General features: G+C 37.4%; 1 protein-coding gene across 1 annotated transcript in view; it reads left to right on the top strand.

The window, feature by feature from the left end:
* ncs1b (neuronal calcium sensor 1b) overlaps positions 1 to 21,823 on the top strand; it is a 42,813-nt gene that overhangs the window by 5,038 nt on the left and 15,952 nt on the right. Inside the window, exon 3 of the mRNA XM_051117055.1 lies at positions 11,639 to 11,663. Coding sequence (XP_050973012.1) covers positions 11,639 to 11,663 — 25 coding nt within the window. The remainder of the gene's footprint in view (positions 1 to 11,638; positions 11,664 to 21,823) is intronic.

Here is a 21,823-nt window from a genome sequence, read left to right as displayed (position 1 = left end):
GTTTTTAGATTTAAAACACATAAATAACTCAGTACATATGTAACAGTCTGTAAGAAGAGCCAAAGCAATAGTGACCACGTAATGAAAACAGTTACACTTTTGTTGCGACATCACTACCAGATCCAATATAGTCGGCAGAGCTTTGTCTTTTAGTTTCAATCTTTTTGAAAATCCCACGTTGAATTGTGTCGCACCGGTTACTGACGTAACCTTTGTTCCCTGAGATAAGGGAACTAACGTTGCACCACTTGACGGTATTAGTAATTGTAAAGTAATCTGCTGTAAAATTAAGTAAACAAAGGACCGAGTTCTTACTGATGCGGTCTGGAAATTCATTAAAAATAATGTTCATCCACTCTTTCCTAAAGTTGGGATGAGAGGGAATGCAATGCAAAGTTTTTTCCCACAAAGTGGCACTACAGAGCATCCTTTTGTTTTCAAAATCATCCGTTTTTGCGAATACCTGCGCGTTCGCCTCACTGGTAAACGTTATGCGCCAACAGAAAGTTTAATCAACTAATCATCGATTATTTCAGTGATTAATCAGTAGATTTTGGTTGATTATTCATCTTTTGCAATTAGTTAAAATATTGAGTTTTTGTCACAAATCTGGCCCTGATCATCAGTCCGCTCGCCACCAGAGGTCGCCTTGCCATTTCACATTGCACAGACTGTTGCACTTTACCCTGGACTACATTTCCCATGCTCCAACTAATCACAAACAATATAAATACAAGGCCCTTCCCACTATTCTGGGCCGAGTATTGGATTGCACTTAGCACTCTCAAAGTGTTAGCATCTTCACGGAGCCACGTTGTGTTTTCTGAGTCCAGTTCAATCGTGTTTCTAGTCTGTTTATCCTAGTCTTGTATCCCCGCCTGGTTGATCTTGTCTTGTCTGTTTCGCTGCCTGCCCTGGATCTCTCGCATGTTTATCGGATCACCCTTTTGCCTAGACCCTTGGATTACGTTCGCCGTTGATCGACCCTCGCCTGTTTCACAGATTACTTTTGTGTCTTGACCTTATATACCTGTTTGCCATTGTCTGACCCTGCCTGTTTATGACCATGTCTCTGTCTCAGTACAATAAAGCTTTGCATTTGGATCTGCCCGCTTCTCGCCTGTCACTCTGTAACAGTTATATGTATTCTAACAAATAAATAAAGGTAATCACTTCAGCTTTTGAAAATAATATTATGTAATTACAATTATTGTACAATTAATTTATTAAAATAAATATATTTGTCACACAAAATGAGATGACAGACAGAAAAACTCTCTTATTTGCCATGTAATTAGCTATATAAAAAAGTAACTGAATGACATCATTCTGCCTAACATCTCCTTTTGTAAGTATTTAAAAGAAACAAAATAAAGGTAAGTGATAAGATGATTGATTTTTAGACAAACTATTTTATTCACAACATAATCTCTCTTAAAATACCTTATAGGGTTATGATAATCAAACAGTCCTGAACTAGATCAAGTATTGATCTCTGTAAACCAAACTATAAATTTAATGAAATAAAACGATTTTATCATTAGCTAGCTCCACACTGGAGAGCTGCTTTATAACAGAAAATCAAGTTGTAATTCTAGAATAAGAACTAAATACGCCACTGACTAAAGCTGCTTGATTTAAAGCTATCTATTGCATAAAGTATTATATAAATCAATGTGTTGTGACTGCTTTACTGGAGTACCAATCTGCTCGTGCAAACAACCGCATCGCTGTAATCAGATGCGTTTTAATTGCTGCTTTCACACCATTGTCAGTTTTTGTTGTGTTTATTTCATTATTGAGAGGAAAGTGCGTACCATATATTTACATATTCATCCAAACGTTGCTCAGGTTCAGGTGCATTTCAGAGATTTTCTTACTAGGGAGATGAGAGGGTCTGTATTACTTACTATTGAAGAAAGTGTAAGGGCTAACTTGGATCATGTGTTCCTTAATAACCAATCACATTACAGCCTTGATGTCATTGAATTTCAGTCAGAGTTGTGCAACACTCAGTTGCTGTTTACCAATACCAAAGGAATGAATAAGAAGTTCCGTAAGCTGAATCCCACCTGTCGCAAAAAGTCAGTGACTTCTCTTTTGTCATTGTTCAATGTATTGTTCAGTGTAAAACATGTTGAAGATTAGCAGATAGGCTGTCGATTCATTAAATAATAAGCCGTTTCCTACTGAAACACCGTCTAAGCTGTTCGCCAGTCGCAACGCAGTGAGAGAGCTAACCAATCACAACACATTTTTATTTTTTCGGAAGGCGGACCTTTATTATACCCAGAACTAATCATGCCATTTGTGCCAGGCCGGGAGAAATATATTGTAATAATGTAAATTATGTTAAAAATAATGCATTTTTCAACCAAGCATGAAAGCTTGTTCTAGTACACCCCAAAACAAAATCAAGACTTTGTAAAAGCATAACAGGACCCCTTTAATCTCTTGAATTGCATCCAAGAGGGCTGAATTACAGTCTTGCGCTACAGCGCCACACTAGCCAAACCGGATTATTGCAGGCTCTTACATTAGCTCGTATGAGATCGAACGACTACTTGACAACAAAAATATTTGTCAACAATTTTTTATTGCCGACGTTGTCAATAATGTCGACTAATCATTTCAGCCCTAACCGGCAGCTATGTCGATCTTCTTCTGCGGAGGCGGCGCTTATCTACCTGTTGCATAATACAGAGGAACATTGCAAAAGCTGTTTGGCAGACTGTGTTCAATATAAGCTGTTTTTAGACTAACAGAAATTTACTGTACAGTGACCTCTTATATGTCAAAAGATCAAGGCAATTTTGGTTTCTCAGTTCATCACCCCTTTAAATTTGTCAAAGCTGATTACTCACTAAAAACTCCCACAGGTCAACATCTTATGGTCCAAAATTTTTCATATTCATCATCCTTTCTATTAAAATGCTTGCTACGGATGCAAAAACCCAGAAAATGGAACCTGATCCAAATTTTTTTATGACGAACGAAAGTTTCGGAGGCAGTGTGTAAACGTGATTGACACAACGTGAGGTCGTATTTATTTTTTAATGTGCAAAAATTACAGACAAACATTTCGGACTCAGTGTGCAATGACCTTAAGTCTTATTTTGACGTAACAAAGTGGTTATATCTAAGTGTGTGAGTTGTTTTCTTACTTTTTAAATTAGTTTTTCCATTAACGCCATTGATTATATTGTTTATTCAGACTGATTCGCGAATGCAGAATGCACACAAACATAATGAACCAATTACACCCGATCATAACCAGTCGTCTTGCGATGTAGGCATTGGCTCCTCTCACTTGACTTTCCCCCATTCATTCTCAATTACCCCCAACTAAACTCACGGCACGCTTTGGGGGTTCTGTTAAAAATCTATCTATTATTAATGTAGTAGTTAATGATTTAGTTATTTTTGTCACTAAAGTGCTGAGGTGGATGATGACATCACTGAATCAATACTGAACAGACTTTAACTGGAAATTGAGTGTTTACTTATTGTCCTTTCGGATTGTCAACATACTGTCATACATGTTTTCCTATTTAACACTGTAAAGCTGCTTTGACACAATCTGTATTGCTAAAAGCACTGCATAAATAAATAAGTTCTTAATATTGGAACAAATTAGCTTAGTTATAATAATAAAAAGTTATAATAATGCTTACTTATTAATAATATTGTATTTGATTTGCAAAATTATGAAATGAAATGTCTTTGTTTAGTCTAAATTTGTTTAGTTTAGCTAAGAAACCACTAAACTGGTTTATATTGATTCACCATGATTTACGCATGTAGTACATAAACAAATATGATATGTAAAGCATGGTTGAAATCATCAGTCCCATATAAACCTATAACATAATTTGACTTTTTGACTCTTTTCGATTATTTTTTAAATGAACAGCTGGCCTGTCTCTCTCTCCTCACTCCCCACTCCCATGATCCCAGATGCAACCGACTGATCCAATCTACAGTTTCAGCTGTTTCACGTCTGTATTTTGCATATGTTTATGGCAATTAAAGGACAGCTTAACTTGTTTTACAGCTGTGGAGGCTTGCTGCTGCAAGTGTTTATTTCTCATGAGTGGGCTACGTGATTGAGTTTTTTTGCGTGGTGAAGAGCAAAGGGAAGCGTGCATGAATACAGACTAGATTTTAATGTAGGCAGAAGATTTTTCGTTCTGCCAGTAAGGCCTTGATCAAAAGCTTATCAATCAAAACACTGGCTCGCCTATTCAGTGTGGTGAAACAGATTTTCCATGGCATTTAACTACAAGTATGAGGCACTTCTCTTTTGTCAGATTATGCAACACTGGCTGATGGCATTTTCATAGCAATCATTAGATTATTTAATGGAGGACATATCTCTTGGTATTGATCGAATGTAAGCTACTGTAGCAGCTCTGTGGAGAATTGTAGCCTCAGAGAACTACAACACTGGGCATTAAAGGCCTGAATGATTTAATGAGGCAAATTAAAACAAAAGTCTATATCACTGCCAGCTCACATCTCACTAAAGTGCTACTTGTTAGTCTTCAATGGTGCTTTCTTTGGAGAGATCACTATGCGCTTAGAGCAGTGGACCAATTGCCCCATTAAAGTTTTGCCCTTTCAGTTAGCAGATTTGCATACAATTGACATTTTAGGTTCCCTTTAGAGTGTTTGTAGCTGTGGAGTCCAAATGAAGTATGAGTGTGTGAACTCTTAAAGGACTAATTCACCAGAAAATGAACATTCTGTCATCATTTGCTCACCCTCATGCCCTTGCATGACTTTTTTCTTCTGTTGAACAGAAGACATTTTGAATCATACACTAGTCACAATTTAAAAGCACCATAAATCTACTATAGTCATAGTGTATACTTGTTATCAGGTCTACTGAAGTAATAAGATTTATGATTGAGACCGTTTTTTGAACTGTGCTTCATTTAAAAATCTGAATTTGTTCTTAAAGTAATTGATAAGTTAAAAAATTGCACGTGGACTACTTTTATACTGATTTTATTGTGGGTTTTTCGCTTTTTTTGTCATTTTGGAGCTTAACAGCCCTCCCTTACCATTTTCTTTCATTATTTTGAGAGTAGTGGTAGTCTGAGTAGTGGTCACCTTTAATATTCCATTGCAGTAAATCAGTAAATAACACAGGTTTTCAAAGTACTTCCATTGTTTGGGTGAGCTGTTCTGTTAATTGCTCACAGTCATTGTGCTGTGACAGTATGTCTGAAGTGGCCAGTCATTTCCTTCTCCGTCACGCTTTTCTAAATCTCTTTTTCCAGAGCTTGAATACAAAGTCTTTGTTTACCCCCATTAGAACAGTCTGCCTCAACAATGATTTCCTGTGACTTTGCAAGGAGGCATCTGAAAAGATCTTGCTACTGTACAGTTTCCAAGTGATTAGTGGTCTTAGTACAAAGAGTGCTTGGCTGCAGAGTCATTCACAGAGAAGGAGGGTTGTTTGAGTCATTTTGGTATAAAACAAAAAGCCAGCATGAATCCACACTATTACCTCTAAGCAGTGCATTTAGAAAATGTGCAATGTTTTAGACATATAAATGTTTAATAGTGACAAAGGAGGGTCTGCACATCCGGACTGTGTCAGAAACCTGTGAAGTGTTGACTTTTTAGGCAGAATGAAAAGGCAGGAAGGCATATTCAAGTCCGATGTTTGCATAACATCCTACAAAGATGCCTCCATCTGGTCGATTTTTCTGAGGGCAGCGTAGATGCATCATTTGTTGCCTACGGCAGTCCCAGCAGGATTTCATCGAGCTTATTTCTAATCATGGCTGCCCAAAATTATGGAGTTGGATGTGGCTTTTCTTAAAAAAAAAAAAAAATTGTGTTGTTTTGCAACAAAAACTCATGAATATCATTATGTAATTATGGAAATAAGTTAGTTTGTTACCTTCTTACAAAAACATCTGAGTTGGGCAACAAGGCCCAAATATTCACTGATGACATAAGGTCTTGGCTCTGTAGTTGCTTCTCTTGGCCAAGGACTGCCCAGATATGAAGAGGCCTTCTGAATAACATATAAAGTGACTAACAGTTGGTGACGGTTATACCAACAGCCGTCTGATGCTCCTGGTATACGTCTCTCAACTTTTTAGTTCCCACAAGTAATTTGAGTGATCTGAATACAATACTAATTAAAGCTGCAGCATCACCACCACTCGGTGGCTTTAGGAAACCAGCGAACGATGGGCAATATGCATTTAAAGTTGTAAATATAAAATGAATAACTCCAAGTCATTTTTATGTGCCAGACTTCCTGCTATCATGTGGTGGCGCTATGGCTGTAACTGGATACTGGCATGTAGATGTCTTCAGGCCAGCATTTTTATCAAACGTGAAGTTTGGTGCAGATTGAACATGGTATGTTTGAGTGAGTACAAAGCATGAAGTATTCTGTTGCCAGCAATTGGCGCTATGATTATAACTGAATATTGGCCTTTAGATGTCTTCAGGTCAGGACTCTTAGCAAACATGGAAAGTTTGGTGCAGATTGGACATTGCATGTTTAAGTTAGTGTAAAACAAGTAATTTCCTGTTGCCAGCAGGTGGTGTTATGATTGTACGAGAATATTGGCCTTTGGATGTTCATGCCAGGATTCTTATAGAACGTGTGAAGTTTGGGGCGGATCGGACATTGTTTGGCTGAGCTATAACAACTTCTATTCCCACAGTGAAACATCTAACTTTGTCAGGCCGCCACAGACACCCTTTAACGAAAACTCAAGATCTTCGCAATTTAAAATTACAAAGGCCTTTAGAGTAGACTGACCAAATATAATGTTGATGTCATTAAATCTCTATGAGTTTGTTAGAGTGTAATACATGTCACTTCCTGTTGCCAGCAGATGCTATAACTGAATAAGTTCATGGGCATGTGTTCAGGACAGGACTCTTATCAAACTTGTGAATTTTGGTGCAGATCGGACATTGCATTTCTGAGTTATAACAAATACCTTTTTCATGGCGAATCATCGAAGTTTGTCAGACCACCACGGACATGCCCTTCAACAAAAACTCAGGATCTTCACAATTTAACATCACAAAGGGTTTAGATTGCACTGACCAAATTTGGTGTTGATCTGTTTAAATCTCTAGAAAAGTTTGTTAAAAAACAATGCCTGAATGGAAAAACAGCACAAAACTTGCAGAGAGAATTTTAAATAACAGACTTCCTGAACTTCCGAATTCCGTACATGTATGTGAAACATAGCTCGAGGGGCACTTCATTGAAATTTTTCAGGTGGCGCTATTGAGCCATTTTGCCACACCCAATTCTGAAATAATCAGATGTAAATTTTCACCACTTTTTGCATGTGTGCAAAGTTTCATGAGTTTTCGATCATGTTTAGGCCCTCAAAAATGTCGGTGTTTGGGCCCTAAATATCTGGGTTGCGATCTTAGTGTCGGTACTTTCATATTTACCCCCATATGCCACTTATATATGCCATTTTCAGTGAAATTCAGAGTTTAGTTGCTTGTGTTGAAGCACAGAAGCACTCCTGGAAGTTCGGTAGAAGTCATCCAGTCAGATTTAGAATTAAGCTCTGTTCTGTACTTCACATTTTAGCCAATATTATGTCATCCAATTGTTCTTTGCATACAGAATTTACATATTGTTCACAGTATACATCTTATACTAAGACTATAATAAGATTCAGAACTTTGCCTTTTTTTCCAGATGCAAGGTGTCCAAGTCTCTTTACTTTCTCTCTCTTAATCTCTCTCTCACTCTTTTTCTCTTCATCTTTTCCTCACAAATGGAGCACAACATTCCCAACGGAGGTTTTAGTGAGACAGGATGAAGGTAGACAGACATTGCCCACTCAAATCCTCAAAAGCTTTCCCTGCTTCTGTGATAGATTTAAGCCCCTCACTGCACAAACAGCCATATTTCACTGTTGATGATTATCAGCAAATGATGAATTCTCTAACCAGCTAGTCAAACATGACAGAAGAAATTGATGTATTGTTATTTACATGTAGATTTCCAGGTACAGCAGATGTAAACTAAACCCATGCTGTGCTGTGTTTGACATCCTGTGTCTAGCTATGTGTATTCAGTCATTGTGTTGGTTACGTTTTCGGTCATTGTTTTCAGGCTTCTAGGTTACTGCTGTTTCCCAGCAACAACATAACTGTGCTATCCCAGCATTAGGGTTGTGTGGGTACAGATTCATGTAGCCTTCTGCTTATAATGCTTTACCTACAATGACATCTGTTGCATGAGGGAACATGTATTTTTTTGAAAAATTAAAGCAAAATCTTTGCTCCGTTTATGAGGTTGCCCACGTCTGTACCCAATCAGTCAAATACACTTGTCTGTTGTATAGCGGTGGGGTGCCCAGGGAGAACAGGAAGACACACCAGGTGGATTATGCAGATTGAGAACTTATTTTTAGTTTGTTACAGATTGTAAGAAAATTTAATGAAAAAATCAATAAAAATCTATTCTAATTCTATTCTTTAATTAAAAAAAAAACTAGCTCACTAGCTTCTCTATTCTTCATGTTTTCTGTTTTCTTTTTATTTAATAAAATATTTACAATTGACATTAAAAAGAGGAAAAAAAAACCCTCTGACACTAGCTTGCTCTATTCTTTTTCTGTTTACTTTTTATTATATAATAAAAAAAAAACCCTTGCTACGTGTACTGTGTTAAGCTAACTGTAGCTTGTCATAGCAATTACATATCATTGCTCTTTTGTTGATTTTGATTGCTTCCATTGTCCTCATTTGTAAGCCGCTTTGGATAAAAGCATCTGTAAAATGACTAAATGTAATGTAAATGTAAATAAGAGCTACAGGGTGTTTTGTGTATATTTGTGGGCTGTTGATTCTTCTTTCATTCTGGAAGTCTATGGCCCATAAAACTGTTTGCAGAAAAGTTATGAAATTTGGCACACGGATAGAGGACAGTCTCATCATTAACAACAGCAAATTTGGAGTCTCTAACTCAAACTCTCTAACGCCACCAACAGGCCAAATTTGCACTCATGTTACTGCTAATAACTTTTGAACCGTGAGGTCTAAAAGCTGAATTGTTCTTTCCTCTGATTCCTTGACTCATACTGCGTCAAATGCATTCCAAAATGCATTTTTTACAATTTTGAATTTTGTAAAAGCTCATATTTTCACCAAAATTGCCTCAGACCATCTTCACACAATGCTGGCAAAAAGTTTTTAAAAAGATTTCTGATAGACCAAACCGTTCTCATAAAGTGGGTTAACAAATTTGACAAAATCTGTGCAAAAAGGAGTAATTTTGGCAGATTTTGATTTTGTTGGATTCGAAGTGGCACACCGAATCAGACGATAACCAGTTTTCCTGCCAGCCATTTTGGGCGTGGACCATTTCGAATTTTGTAGTAAAAACGCTATACTGTATTGTTATGAATCTTATATAACGGCTTGCAGGAAAGTTATGAAATTTGGCACACAGATAGAGGACAGTCTCATCATTAACCATTGCAAATTCTCTAAAAAACTCAAACTCCATAGGGCCACCAACAGGTCAAATTTGAAGTCATGTTTCTGCTAATATCTTTTGAATGGTAAGGTCTAAAAACAAAATAAACGGACCAAATGTGTTAATACAAGTCACGCGCGAGTAAACTGTCCTCTCATTGGTCAAAGTTCCACGTTTTTTCCGGGATTCAACTCAGCTGTCGTCTGTCAGGATGGAAAAACAACAGCTTTGCGGGCTTAGGTATCGTTATATTAATTTATAGTTTTGAGCAGGAGTCCAGGATTCGTCAGGAAAACATTTTTACAACACACCTACTACAAACAGAGCAATAAGACGGCATTATAAAATGAAAAGGCGCGCTTTGATTTTGAATGGCGCAGACAGACATAGGTTCATTTTAAGTGGTATTAGCAAAACAACAAAGCTACTGCTGTTCATGGATCTGTAATTACCCATTATACAGTGTGATAAAGCATGGTTCGTTGGTCCATTGGATCGGATTGCTTTCTCACTACAACTGAACCGCTCCAGTGTTCGTTTGAAAGCGTACTGAGACCACCTCTTTGGTCCGCTTTTGGTGCGCACTCGAGTGCGATTGCTACATTCACACCTGCCCAAATGAACCTCACCAAGAGGGAAAATAAACTCTAGTGCAATTCAACCGAACTAAATGAGGCAGGTGTGAGAACTCCCTCACAAGACCGCTTGCAGGAAAGTTGTGAAATTTGGCACACAGATAGAGGACAGTCTCATCATTAACCACAGCAAATTTGAAATATATAACTCAAGCTCGATAGCGCCACCAACAGGTCAAATTTGAAGTCATGTTTCTGCTAATAACTTTTGAATTAGGGTATAGAACCAAAATTCTTTTTTCCTCTAATTCCTTGGCTCATAACGAAAGTAAAAATTTTTGGCTTCCAGTCTCATCTGCATCCAGCTATTTTTAGCTGTACAAAACAGCTTGTTTAGCTGCTTGATATTGCAGATTGGTGTGTCTTACCATATTATTTTAATGTATTAGCTTAATTATGAACACACTGGTTTGTAGTGCAAACAGTTTACTGCACGTTGTTATTCTGCTCACTATTTTCCTATAGTGGATAATGAACCAGAAGTCTCACCAATAGGCTTACTTCTGCAGTTGGATGGGTAAAGATTTTTCACAGTTTTAAATTTTGAACTCTTCCTAGTTGGTTTGTCCTATTTTTACCAAAATTGGCTCAGATCATCTTCAGAGCATTCCGGCTAAAGGTTATCAAAAGCTTTGTGAGATAACAAACCGTTTTCGCAAGGCGTGTTAACAAATTTGACAAAGCTAGTACAAAAATGGACATGAGGATATATCTAGGCAGTACTTTAGTGGATTCTGACCAAACTTGGTATGTGTTATATGCATGACCTGAGGGCACATGAGTAGTTTTTTATATGGTCTGCATTTAATGATTGATTACATTAATTAACCAGAATACCATGCTTAATTAGATAACATTTCTAATAAATTGATTTTCCTAGTATATACCAACTTAGATGCTGTACCCATACATCTTTTTATGTAAAATTGCAAGCCTGCAGTTTTAAATAAATTTCAAGTTGTTATCCTCATAGGATTGGATGCTCAGCCATGCACTTCAGGTTTGTTAGAGGAGGGACTCTTGGGGTTTAATTGTGAAAGCTGCCTCTCAGAATACAGAGATGAGAGTAATATGATATGATGTCAAGGGATTTATTGTTTAGCATTTGTAAATCACAGACCTGCATAATGTACTTCAACAAATGACCAACAAACCACAGCCTACTCACTGTCTTCTGGCTCTCACTTCTGTGTTTGTGTTCTTTTTTTGTTAGTGCTGTCCTGTCATTTCTTATGAAGTAACCCCATGTAGTTCTAGAATGTCTAATAAGCCTTCTGCAAGTTGCTTATGATAGATGTGCTAGCTAAGTGTTGAATTAATGTTGATGACTTATAAATGAGACTATAAAAAGTGTTATTATTGTGCATTTTAGAAAGAGACAGGCTGAATCATGAGGCAATCAGACTGTAATGATAATGCAGCACAGGCTACCAGACAAATTTATATGTTGTATTTTATTTCCTCTTTAATTCAATAATTTATTCATTGTGTTGTCTCTTTCTTCCCCCTACAGTTACAGAGAAAGAAGTTCAGCAATGGTAAGTTCTTCTGTCAATCGATCAAATATGTCTCTCTGTTTATTGTGTCTCTATATTGTTGTCTATTTTTCTATCTAGTTCCACGCGTACTCCTCTGCCGTGTTTATCCTCCTCCTCTCATCCCTCTGTTGTCTGTTTTGGCACGCTGGGTACATCATGCTTTTATACCTCCATCTGCTTTGGCCACTCAACACAGCATCATTTTACATTTCCTCATCATTTTGTAGTTGGGCTTCTCAGGGGAAAAATCTCAGTGTCTACCCTTGAAACACAAACATTTGACAGTAAAGTCCATCTCTCCATTCACGTGCCTAAATGTCACCGAGCAGGAGTGTGTAGTTTGGCACACCTCACTTAACGTCAGTCTGTCACAGAGTTGAAGCGCTGGCGCCTTAGCTGGCATGCCCAAGGTCAGTCCAGTACTGGCACTGTTTGTCCCTGGGTGTTTGCCAGGCTAAATTGTTGACTCATTTCTGCCACTGCTGGTAGACATAAAACCAGTGAGGAAGGACGTGGATGTGAGGCTGCAGTGGGACGTGAGCTAGGTGCATTTTGAATTCACTCCGCCTGGCAGAGTCCTGTACTGTTGCTTATTTAGTACCTTACTAAATACTTCCTGACGATGAATGATGTCATTAAAGTGACACAGAGATGAAGGTGTTTAAGGTGGTTTATGGTTTTAGCTACAGTACTTTTATGATGCACAAATGTCAAAAGCGTGTGGCTTTAAATGAAGAAGTGTTACTATAGTTTGGGCTTAGTAAGTCTCTTATGCTTACCAAGTCTGCATTTATTTGATAAAAATAATTGAAATGTCATTAAATATTATTACTTTAAATTCTTTTCTATTGTAATAATTTTTAAAACGTAGTTCATTCCTGTGATGACAAAGCTGAATTTTCAGCAGCCATTACTCCAGTCTTCAGTGTCACATGATCTTTCAGAAATCATTTTAATAAGCTAATTTGGTGCTCAAGAAACATTTCTTTTTATTATAAATGTTGAAAAGAGTTGTGCTGCTTAATATTCTTGTGGAAACAGTGATGCATATTTTTTATAGAAATAGAAAGTTGAATAAACATATTAATTTCTTTAAAGTGCCCCTATTGTGGATTATGAAAAATTCATATTTTGGTTTTGGGTGTCCCCAACAACAGGTTGACATGCATACAAGGTCAAAAATACACTTTCATTGTAATATAATATGCATTTATTTTTTACCTTATTTGCTCAACGAGTCCCAAACGGTTCACTCAACAATTCATTTCCTTCTTTGCGTGACGCTAATCTGCGGTTCAATGACCCAGTCTGTTGTGATTGGTCTGCTGCGTTTAGCGCATTTCAAAAATGGAACGGCCATCACCATTACATTAAACACCCAAACAGCCATGGTATATGCGTTAGCCCAACACAGAAACATATTGATAAAGCACTGAGGTTTGTACACCAACGTATTGTTCTATTCTTTATCATAACTCCAAGTAATAACAACGACAAACATTCAACAATTGTGAGTGAACAGATATTGCTGTTAGCCGGTTAGCCAGAGACCTACAAGCTGCGAGGAGGAAAATTCTTTGGAGGAAAACATTCCATATAGTGGACTTCAGTGGTGCTCAACGGATTAAAGGTCAAAAATGCAATTTCAGTACAGCCTCAAATGGCTCTAAACGATCCCAGCTGAGAAATAAGGGTCTTATCTAGCGTTTTCCTGGCTCTGTGTTTAGCAAAAAAAGTGGGCAGGCAATATGCTAATATTTCATGTTGATGTCAACTTAACACAGCTTAAGATTTGTTTTTAAAACGGCTTGTTTACATGACTCGGAATCAACTCTTTCTTTTGAAAGACAGTAACTTTATACACAGACACTTTCAGATTTACAAATTTGCAGGATGTTTTCATTCACTTGGAGCTGTGTTACACACTGCATTAAAGGTAATTTTAAAAAATCCATAATTAGGGGCATTTTAAAAAAATTGACTTACCCCAAACCATTAAACAATAGTGCAAATAGGTTGTGCACAGTGCCCTCCGTTAATATTGGCACCCTTGGTAAATATGAGCAAAGGTGGCTGTGAAAATCTGCATCGTTTATCCTTTTGAGCTTTCATTTAAACAATTCACAAAATTCTAACCTTTCATTGAAGTCGAACAATGGAAAGTTGGGGGAAAATCTTATTATAACATAAATGTTTTTCTGTAGTTCGCATTGGCCATAATTATTGGCACCCAATTATGTAAATGTTCTTTTGCCAAGATAACAGCTTTGAGTTATCTCCTATAATGCCTGATGAGTGTGGAGCAACCTGACAAGAGATCAGTGAGCATTTCTTCATACAGAATCTCCCCAGATCCTTCAGATTCCCAGCTTCTTCTCTTCAGTTCACCCCACTCATTTTCTATAGGGTTCAGGGGTCTCACTGATAAAAGTATGCGTACGCAATTTTCAATGCACACATCAGGGTTAATAAAAATTAAACTTGGCGTAAATATGTACACACCGTACAAACATCCTAGACCATGCGTACAAACTCTTTTTCCTGGAGTAAGAAATCACATAAAGTCATTACGCAGAACTAAAATTATATGAATATAGACATATTTGTAGTGGATACACTTGATCAATTTTCATATGGCATTCTATGTTTTAATGACAGTGAGGAGAGCTATGGGAGCACAATAGTTTATCTTTAAACTAAACTCCAGATGTCATGTTATGAAAAAATATTTTTAGCAAGAGCAATGATCAATAATGCGCACTTCCATATTATGGTGGACACTGCTGGATTTGATGGTTGAATGGTCCATTGTCTGGTTTGAATAGGTCTAATGATAATAGCTTACTGTACAATCGCAGCTGCACAAAGGTGTTGATGTCATGTGAAGGCTACAGTGTTATGAAAAAATTCCACTGTATTTGAAGGGTACGACTGGGAAAAATGGAAAGATTTGCAAGTTTCCTTTTTAAAATAGTTTTAGCAGTGTTGCGCCGAGTCAGACAGTAGCCTACACCTGCAATAAAAATATGGCCTGTCTGTTTTCAGTAAAAATAGCTAAAATATGTTCACCATATCAGCAAAAACCGCATAAATGTAATTTGATTTTATTGTTTAAAACAATTTAAATAGGCTACTATTTGGCCAGTGAAAAAGGAGATCAAATTTATTCTATTTATGAGAACCATTTTAAACAGTTTTGTTTTTTGATATAGGCGTATTTATTTTAAACATAACAAGGATACTGGATTATTTTTAGCAATAAAAATTAATGTGTATGGCACAAGTGGCATTTATAGTCCGTATCTCTTAATTCCCTCTTAATGTCTCGTAGCTTTGACCGTGTTAAACGTGGTGTCACATGAATATGAATATGCATGGGAATTATATGCAGATGAGGTTATGCATGGTAAAACTAGGCGTTGTAAGAACCATATATGGTGATTTCAAGAAGGAGACGGGGTTGAGATGCACGTACACACAATCTTCCCCCAAATGGGATTTATAAAGGGGTTTTTGCGCAGGTTCTGGCGTACGCATGGTTTTATAAATCTGAAAACATTTGTGCGGATGTAGTTTTAGGATGAAAACTACAGAGAGTTTTATAAATGAGATACCTGGTCAGGGAACTGGGACGGCCATGGCAGAAACTTCATTATGTGCTCAGTGACACGTTTTTGTGTTGATTTTGATGTTTGTTTTGGATCATTGTCCTGATGGGAGATCGAACCATGTCACGTTCTAAGATTTCTAACAGAGGCCATCAGGTATTGATTTTTTAATATATTTGCATTCAGTACAATCCAAGATGCCATGCGTTTGAACAAGATGTCAAGGACCTCCGTCAGAAAATAGGCCTATATAACATTAAACATTTCCAGCAGTATATTTAACTGTGAGCATAGGGTACCCACCATCTGGTGGGTTTGCTGCCAAAAAGCTCTTTTTTTAGTTTCATCTGACCAAAGAAGCCAGTCCTGTTTGAAGTACCAGTCATGTCTTGACAGCGAAATAAGCTGGAGTTTGTTTCTGGATGAGTAAGGAGGATTTTTCTTGAAACCCTCACAAACAACATGTGGTGATGTAGGGGCTGTTTGATTTTATTTTTTTTAGGCTTTCTGACCCCAAGACTCAACTAATCTCTGTAACTCTCAAGCTGTGATCCTTGGAGAGTCTTTCGCCATTCAAACTCTCCTCCTCAACATGCATTAGGACCAAATAGACACACATCATTTTCCAGGCAGATTTGTAACATCTTTAAATGACTGGAACTTCTTAATTATTGCCCTGATGATGGAAATGGGGATTTTCAATGCTTTAGCTATATTCTTACAGCCACTCAACAATCTTGTTCTGCACATCAGAACTGTAGTCTTTGGTTTTGCTCCCTATTGTAGGATGATTAAGGGAATTTGGCCTTTGTGTTCCTCAAATTCACCCTGGTGTCGAATATACTTAAGAGAAATTTTACTCATAGGGGTGCCAAAAATTGTGGCCAACATGCATTGGAGAAAAACATTAATTTCATAATGTGACTTTCCCCCCACTTTCAATTGTTTTACTTCAATGAAAGGTCAGAAGTCATCGCTTGTTATTTTCCTTATTCATCAGATAGTAAGTAAACAGACTGTGGTGGTACATCTGATGCTGAGAGTAATATTCATATATCTTTTTTTGTGTGATTGTGATTTTAATCTTTGTTATTTAATCTCAGAGCTGAAATGTAATGAAACTGACATGAACATCTTCCTCCCTGATCTCAAACTGAATTACAGAAGTATTACATTAGCCTGACAAAATTGCATACTGCAGCATTCATTGTCCTCTTATCCTAGACCTAGACATTGTGTCGCTGATTATACATACAGAAATGAAATTCAGAGCATTGACCAGGAGTTCTACTCCGTATATGCATATAAATGACTGTTTTTATATGCGCTGATGGGCATTGATCAGCCAACTACTTTGCGGTGTGGTTAACCAGCATGGAGGCTGAATTAATGGCTGTGCATAGGTTAACCAACAGGCCCAGGAGCAGCAATTAAACATCTGAGCGATTAATTTAGTCATTTGTCTTTCCCTGTCGAAGCTAATGGACTTGTGTGCTGGACATCATAATGAAAGACTGTATTTGAATATACTGCAATTTACTGAAGTGCCGTTTAATGGAGGGCACAGCTGAAGTGGCATAAGGTGGTGAGGCTTTTGTCAGCAGTCTTGCTAAACAAAAAGTCACATTTAAAGTCACGTTTCATTCCTCTTCCCCTCCTGTGAAATGTTAAAAGCTGCAAGTGGATAATTAAGTAAGTGAGGTGATCTTGATAACCAAATTAGTTTAATTTGTGAACAAACCATTCAGATGAGTCATCCAAAAGAGTCGACTCAATTCAATATTCAATCATCTGATTTACTCAAATGTACAGAAGATCTGTTTCTGCTTCTACTTCATTGCAAATTTTAAATGTGATGTTGTTCCAGGGTAAACAGGGATGTTGATTCTGAATGTCCTACTTGGGTAAATCATATTAAACATACAACACCACAAACGAGCACCTAACTATAACGTTACACTGTCATCATATAAAGCACTGATTAAATCACTGCCTCCAGGAACTGCCAGTGAAACAAAAGCATTGAGATTCCTTTAATGTTTCCCCTTTCATTAAGAGCAAGAGAGGTTCAGAAGTGATGACGGTCAAATGAGCCGCCAGCAGTGCAGATGGGTGAGGAATGACAACATATTTTATTCAGGAGCAAATGGTCAATACTGTTGAAGACACCAGCATATCTTGTGTTTTGGGTGCTGGTATCACTACCATGCTTTCTTAAAGGCCTAGTTCACTCAAAAATGAAATTTCTGTTATTTACTCACCCTCATGTTGTTACAAATCTGTGTGACCTTATTTCTTCTGTGGAACACAAAAAAAGATATTTTGAAGTAGGGATGTGCCGAATCTGAATGCCTTGTCCCGAAAGAAAATTTTACTACTAATACTACTATGGAATCCCTATAGGGAAAAAATAGGAGATGGGAGGAAAAATATATTTCAGTGTTATCTCTCGTAATTATATCGTTGGGTAATCATACTGTATATAATTTGCGAGCATCAGGGAGCCACTATTAATCCATGATGCCATGTGAATTGAAATGCGCTCTCGCTTTTTACTTTCACTTTCAAGATTTGTGATCACATGTACTCTGTTTATGCTACGGAGCGGCAGTACTTTCCACACATTTTACAAGATTAGATGTTTGTCAGTGGTGCTCAAAATCAGCAAATCATTCGCAATTGTCATTTCTCCTTACTCTGTTTATGTGGTAAGTGAAATTTTATGTACTGCAATGTACCTAGGCTACCGCTAGCAAGCGAACATGTCCGTTTAGTGCCTCTGTAGTGCCTCTGTGCTTTTCCAAATACGGATTCACTATTCGGGCACATCCCTATTTTGAAGAATGTTTCAGCTGGTTTTGTTAATTTATTAAAAGTTAGTGGGACTTAAAACATTTCAAATTTAAGCTTTTATTCCTTTTTTAACTGAAGTATAACTACATTACAAATTGGTGACATTTGCATGTCACATGACCAGACTTTCACGTCCCCATATTTGATGTTGCCAGTTAGACCTGCGTCTTCAAAGCAGTGTTGCCAAGTCTGTGGTTTTCCCACGGAATTGGGCTACTTTAATACTATTGCCGCATGTTGTTTTTCATGTCCGTTGGTTGACGCAACCCCAATAATGTAATATTTAGCCCCTAGAATGCTAATTTTACCAGAGGAACCCCACCAAAAAAAACATGTATTTTACCCCCTTGAAATGTGATTGGGCTAGTTTTGGGCTAGTTTTGAGTAGCAATTAAAAAATAGCAAGGGTTTTGTTCTGAAAACCTGGCAACCTTGCATCAAACGGCCATACTGGTGGCACTGAACATAAACAATGCAACTGAACCGAGCAAAACTTGCATATTTAGCTGATAATTGATGCTAAAAATGGTCAATTATTGTCATTTTTTGAGCTGTGCTAATCAGTCGGACCCTGAAAAACATTTGGAGTATTATAGACTGGCAAATGTTATAACAAATCAAACTGTGTCAGGAACAAAAGGCGTTTGTGGTTGACCAAACTGAACCAGGATTTCCAGGGCAAGAATCTTGACATTAGTTTTTGTTCTTATAATTTCCAGTTAGGTAGTTGAAATATTAGGCTAATATCTTAATACTGCTCATACATATCTTTAGCACCTATTAACTTTAGTTTGTCAAAATATTCCGCCATTTCCTGCTTGTTAAGTCCTTCTCTATATGATTTAGCAGCTTCCACACATTTTTTCAATGGTTTCAACAGCATAAATTAGCAGAACAACATATTCAGTAGTACATTGACCACGCAATCCATGCTGTTGTTTACATCCAAGTATCGCCAATATGGCCGCGCATCTAGGTAACTGACTAAATCGAGACATAAGTGCAAACCCTCTATTACCAGCTTGGACCATCAACATCTGACATGTAAATTGTTCATTTTCACATTAGCAATCCAGACAGACTGAACTGATATCGTAGGCTGATGTAGTCGAATATGGAACTTGTATGGACAGTTTAATAGCGTGTAATTAGAGAACGAGGCAACAGCATTTCTAGAAAGTGCCTTTTAGACGATGCCTACACTTCATCATCACATCTCAGTGAAAGCTGACGTTTAACAGCTTTGATGGGGCAAATTTGTTTTCGTTTGAATTCTGAACATTAAAAATGTCATGTTCTTAACTAGATGCTGCATCATATTTGAAGTATGAGTGTTTTATGTTCCTCGCTTTTCAAAAAACAGCAGGAGTTGCTTTGACAACAGCGGTATGCTCAAATTAAGCCGCAATCAAGTTGTATTAGCCGAGAACAAAATGCCTTTACCCTTCTCATTTGGTCTGTTTTCACTCTGTGCATGTTTAATGCTGTGGAGAGTTTGAATTCTCTGTGTGATTGTGTTGAGAGGTAGAAGGTTGTTCAGAGTTTCCTGATAGGGCACAACAGTCCTCTCCCAAGCTGCCGCAGCCACCGCCACCACCACCTACAGACCCTTTTGCCTATGAATGGATAAGGCATGAATCATACTTACAGAGAACATTTTCTCCTTTCTGCTTTCTTGAAGTTGTAAAAATAGCCCAATTGATTTGTGAATCATCCAGGCATGCTTGACTGAGTGTTTTTTTCCTGACCGGTATGGTGTAATGGGGCAATTGCTGAGACATTACACAGCTGGCATTGCTCCGCATGTGGCCAGAGGATGGCGTCATAAAGCTACAGGAGGTTATGCAGACCCCTGACCCTCTATGAGATATTTGTGTGCATGTGGTAGAAAATATCTTTGAGTGGTTTTGTGGTTTTGTGCAAAATCTTTCTCTGGTAACACATAGCTGCTGGACTTAAAGTTATAGTTACACCCAAAAAATGAACATTTTGTCATTATTTACTCATTCTCATGTTGTTCCAAACCTGTATGAGTTTCTTCCTTATGTTGAACATAAAAGAAGATATTTTGAAGAATGCTGGTAATCAAACAGTTAATGGTCTTCCATAGTATTTCTTTCCAGTGGAAGTCATTGGGGACCAACAACTGTTTGGTTCTTCAAAATATCTTCTTTTGTGTTCAACATAAGAAAGAAACTCATACAGGTTTGGAACAACATAAGGGTGAGTAAATGACAACAAAATGTTCATTTTTGGGTTTTAAAAACAAGAACATGGCTGTGTTCAAGACTTGTATGTCCTTGAACTTATAATTCAGCATTTTCATGTGTCATTTGAACTTTAAGTCTGCATTAAAATTGAAATTTACCTATTCTGTTTTATATTACGTATTTTCTTAAATGCATTTTAGTGATTTAAAGGTGAAGTCTACTTCCAGAACAACAATTTACAAATAATTTACTCACCCCCTTGTCATCCAAGATGTTCATGTCTTTAGTCGTAAAGAAATTATGTTTTTTGAGGAAAACATTTCTGGATTTTTCTCCATATAATGGACTTCATTGGTGCTCCGATTTCGAACTTCCAAAATGTAGTTTAAATGCAGCTTCAAAGGGCTCTAAACGATCACAGCCGATGAAGAAAGGTCTTATCTAGCGAAACGATTGATCATTTTTTTAGAAAAATAAAAATTTGTGTACTTTTTAAGCACAAAAGCTTGTGTAGCACAGGCTCTGGGATGCATGTCCACAATGCTACGAATTAGTGATGAATTTCGTTCATTTTGAACTAATCTTTAATGTGACTCGGGAAGAAAGAGTCGTCTCGGGCAGTGATTCGTTCAGCAGTGCATGCGCAACATCCTATTAGGTTCTGTACTGTAATTAGTTTACCTGTTTCGAGTCCATCAAGTTCATCATCTGTGTACTCCGGCTTAAAAAGGTAGAGTATGGTGAAAAACTTCATTTTATTCTACTAACTTCAGAATCGTCCGACATCATTGTACCTTTTTGTTTGTAAACAGCGTTTCACTTGCACTTTCTTAGTCTTTGCGCGTTTACTTTGTAAACACTGGGTCTGTAGTTCCTCCTACGTTCCGCGTGACCTTTCGATGTAATTCAATGGTATGTAGCGTCGTGAATGCGCATTCCAGAGCCTGTGCTACACAAGCTTTTGTGATTAAAAAGTATACAAATTTTTATTTTCCAAAAAAAATGACAGAACGTTTCGCTAGATAAGACCTTCTTCCTCGCCTGGGATTGTTTAGAGCCCTTTGAAGCTGCATTTAAACTACACTTTGGAAGTTCAAAATTGGGGATTAAATCAGCCTACGGTGGTTTGTTGGCATTCTTGCTAGTCTTAGCCTCCTGTTTGCTTGTTTTAGAAGGACTTCAGGCACTTTACAGTTGGTCTGGCAGGAAAACCAGCTGCAGTCCTACTCGTTCATCTGAAAAAATTGAGGAAACTTATTACCACAAAGTTTAAAATTGATATAAATATAGATTTTTACTGACTTAAACATTATTTTGATGAGTGTTGTTGACATGTTGATCATTAAATGCTATTTCCTGTTAGTATTTAATGCTGTTATGTTTGATATTTAAAGGGATAGTTCAGCCAAAAATGAAAAATTCTGTCATGAATTACTCAGCCTTATGTTGTTCCAAACCCGTAAGACCTTTGTTCATCTTCGGAGCACAA

Source organism: Labeo rohita, chromosome 8, assembly GCF_022985175.1.
Source record: "Labeo rohita strain BAU-BD-2019 chromosome 8, IGBB_LRoh.1.0, whole genome shotgun sequence".
NCBI classification, from domain to species: Eukaryota; Metazoa; Chordata; class Actinopteri; order Cypriniformes; family Cyprinidae; genus Labeo; species Labeo rohita.
The sequence above is the reverse complement of the archived record's forward strand: the minus strand, read 5'-3'. Positions and strand labels throughout refer to the sequence as shown.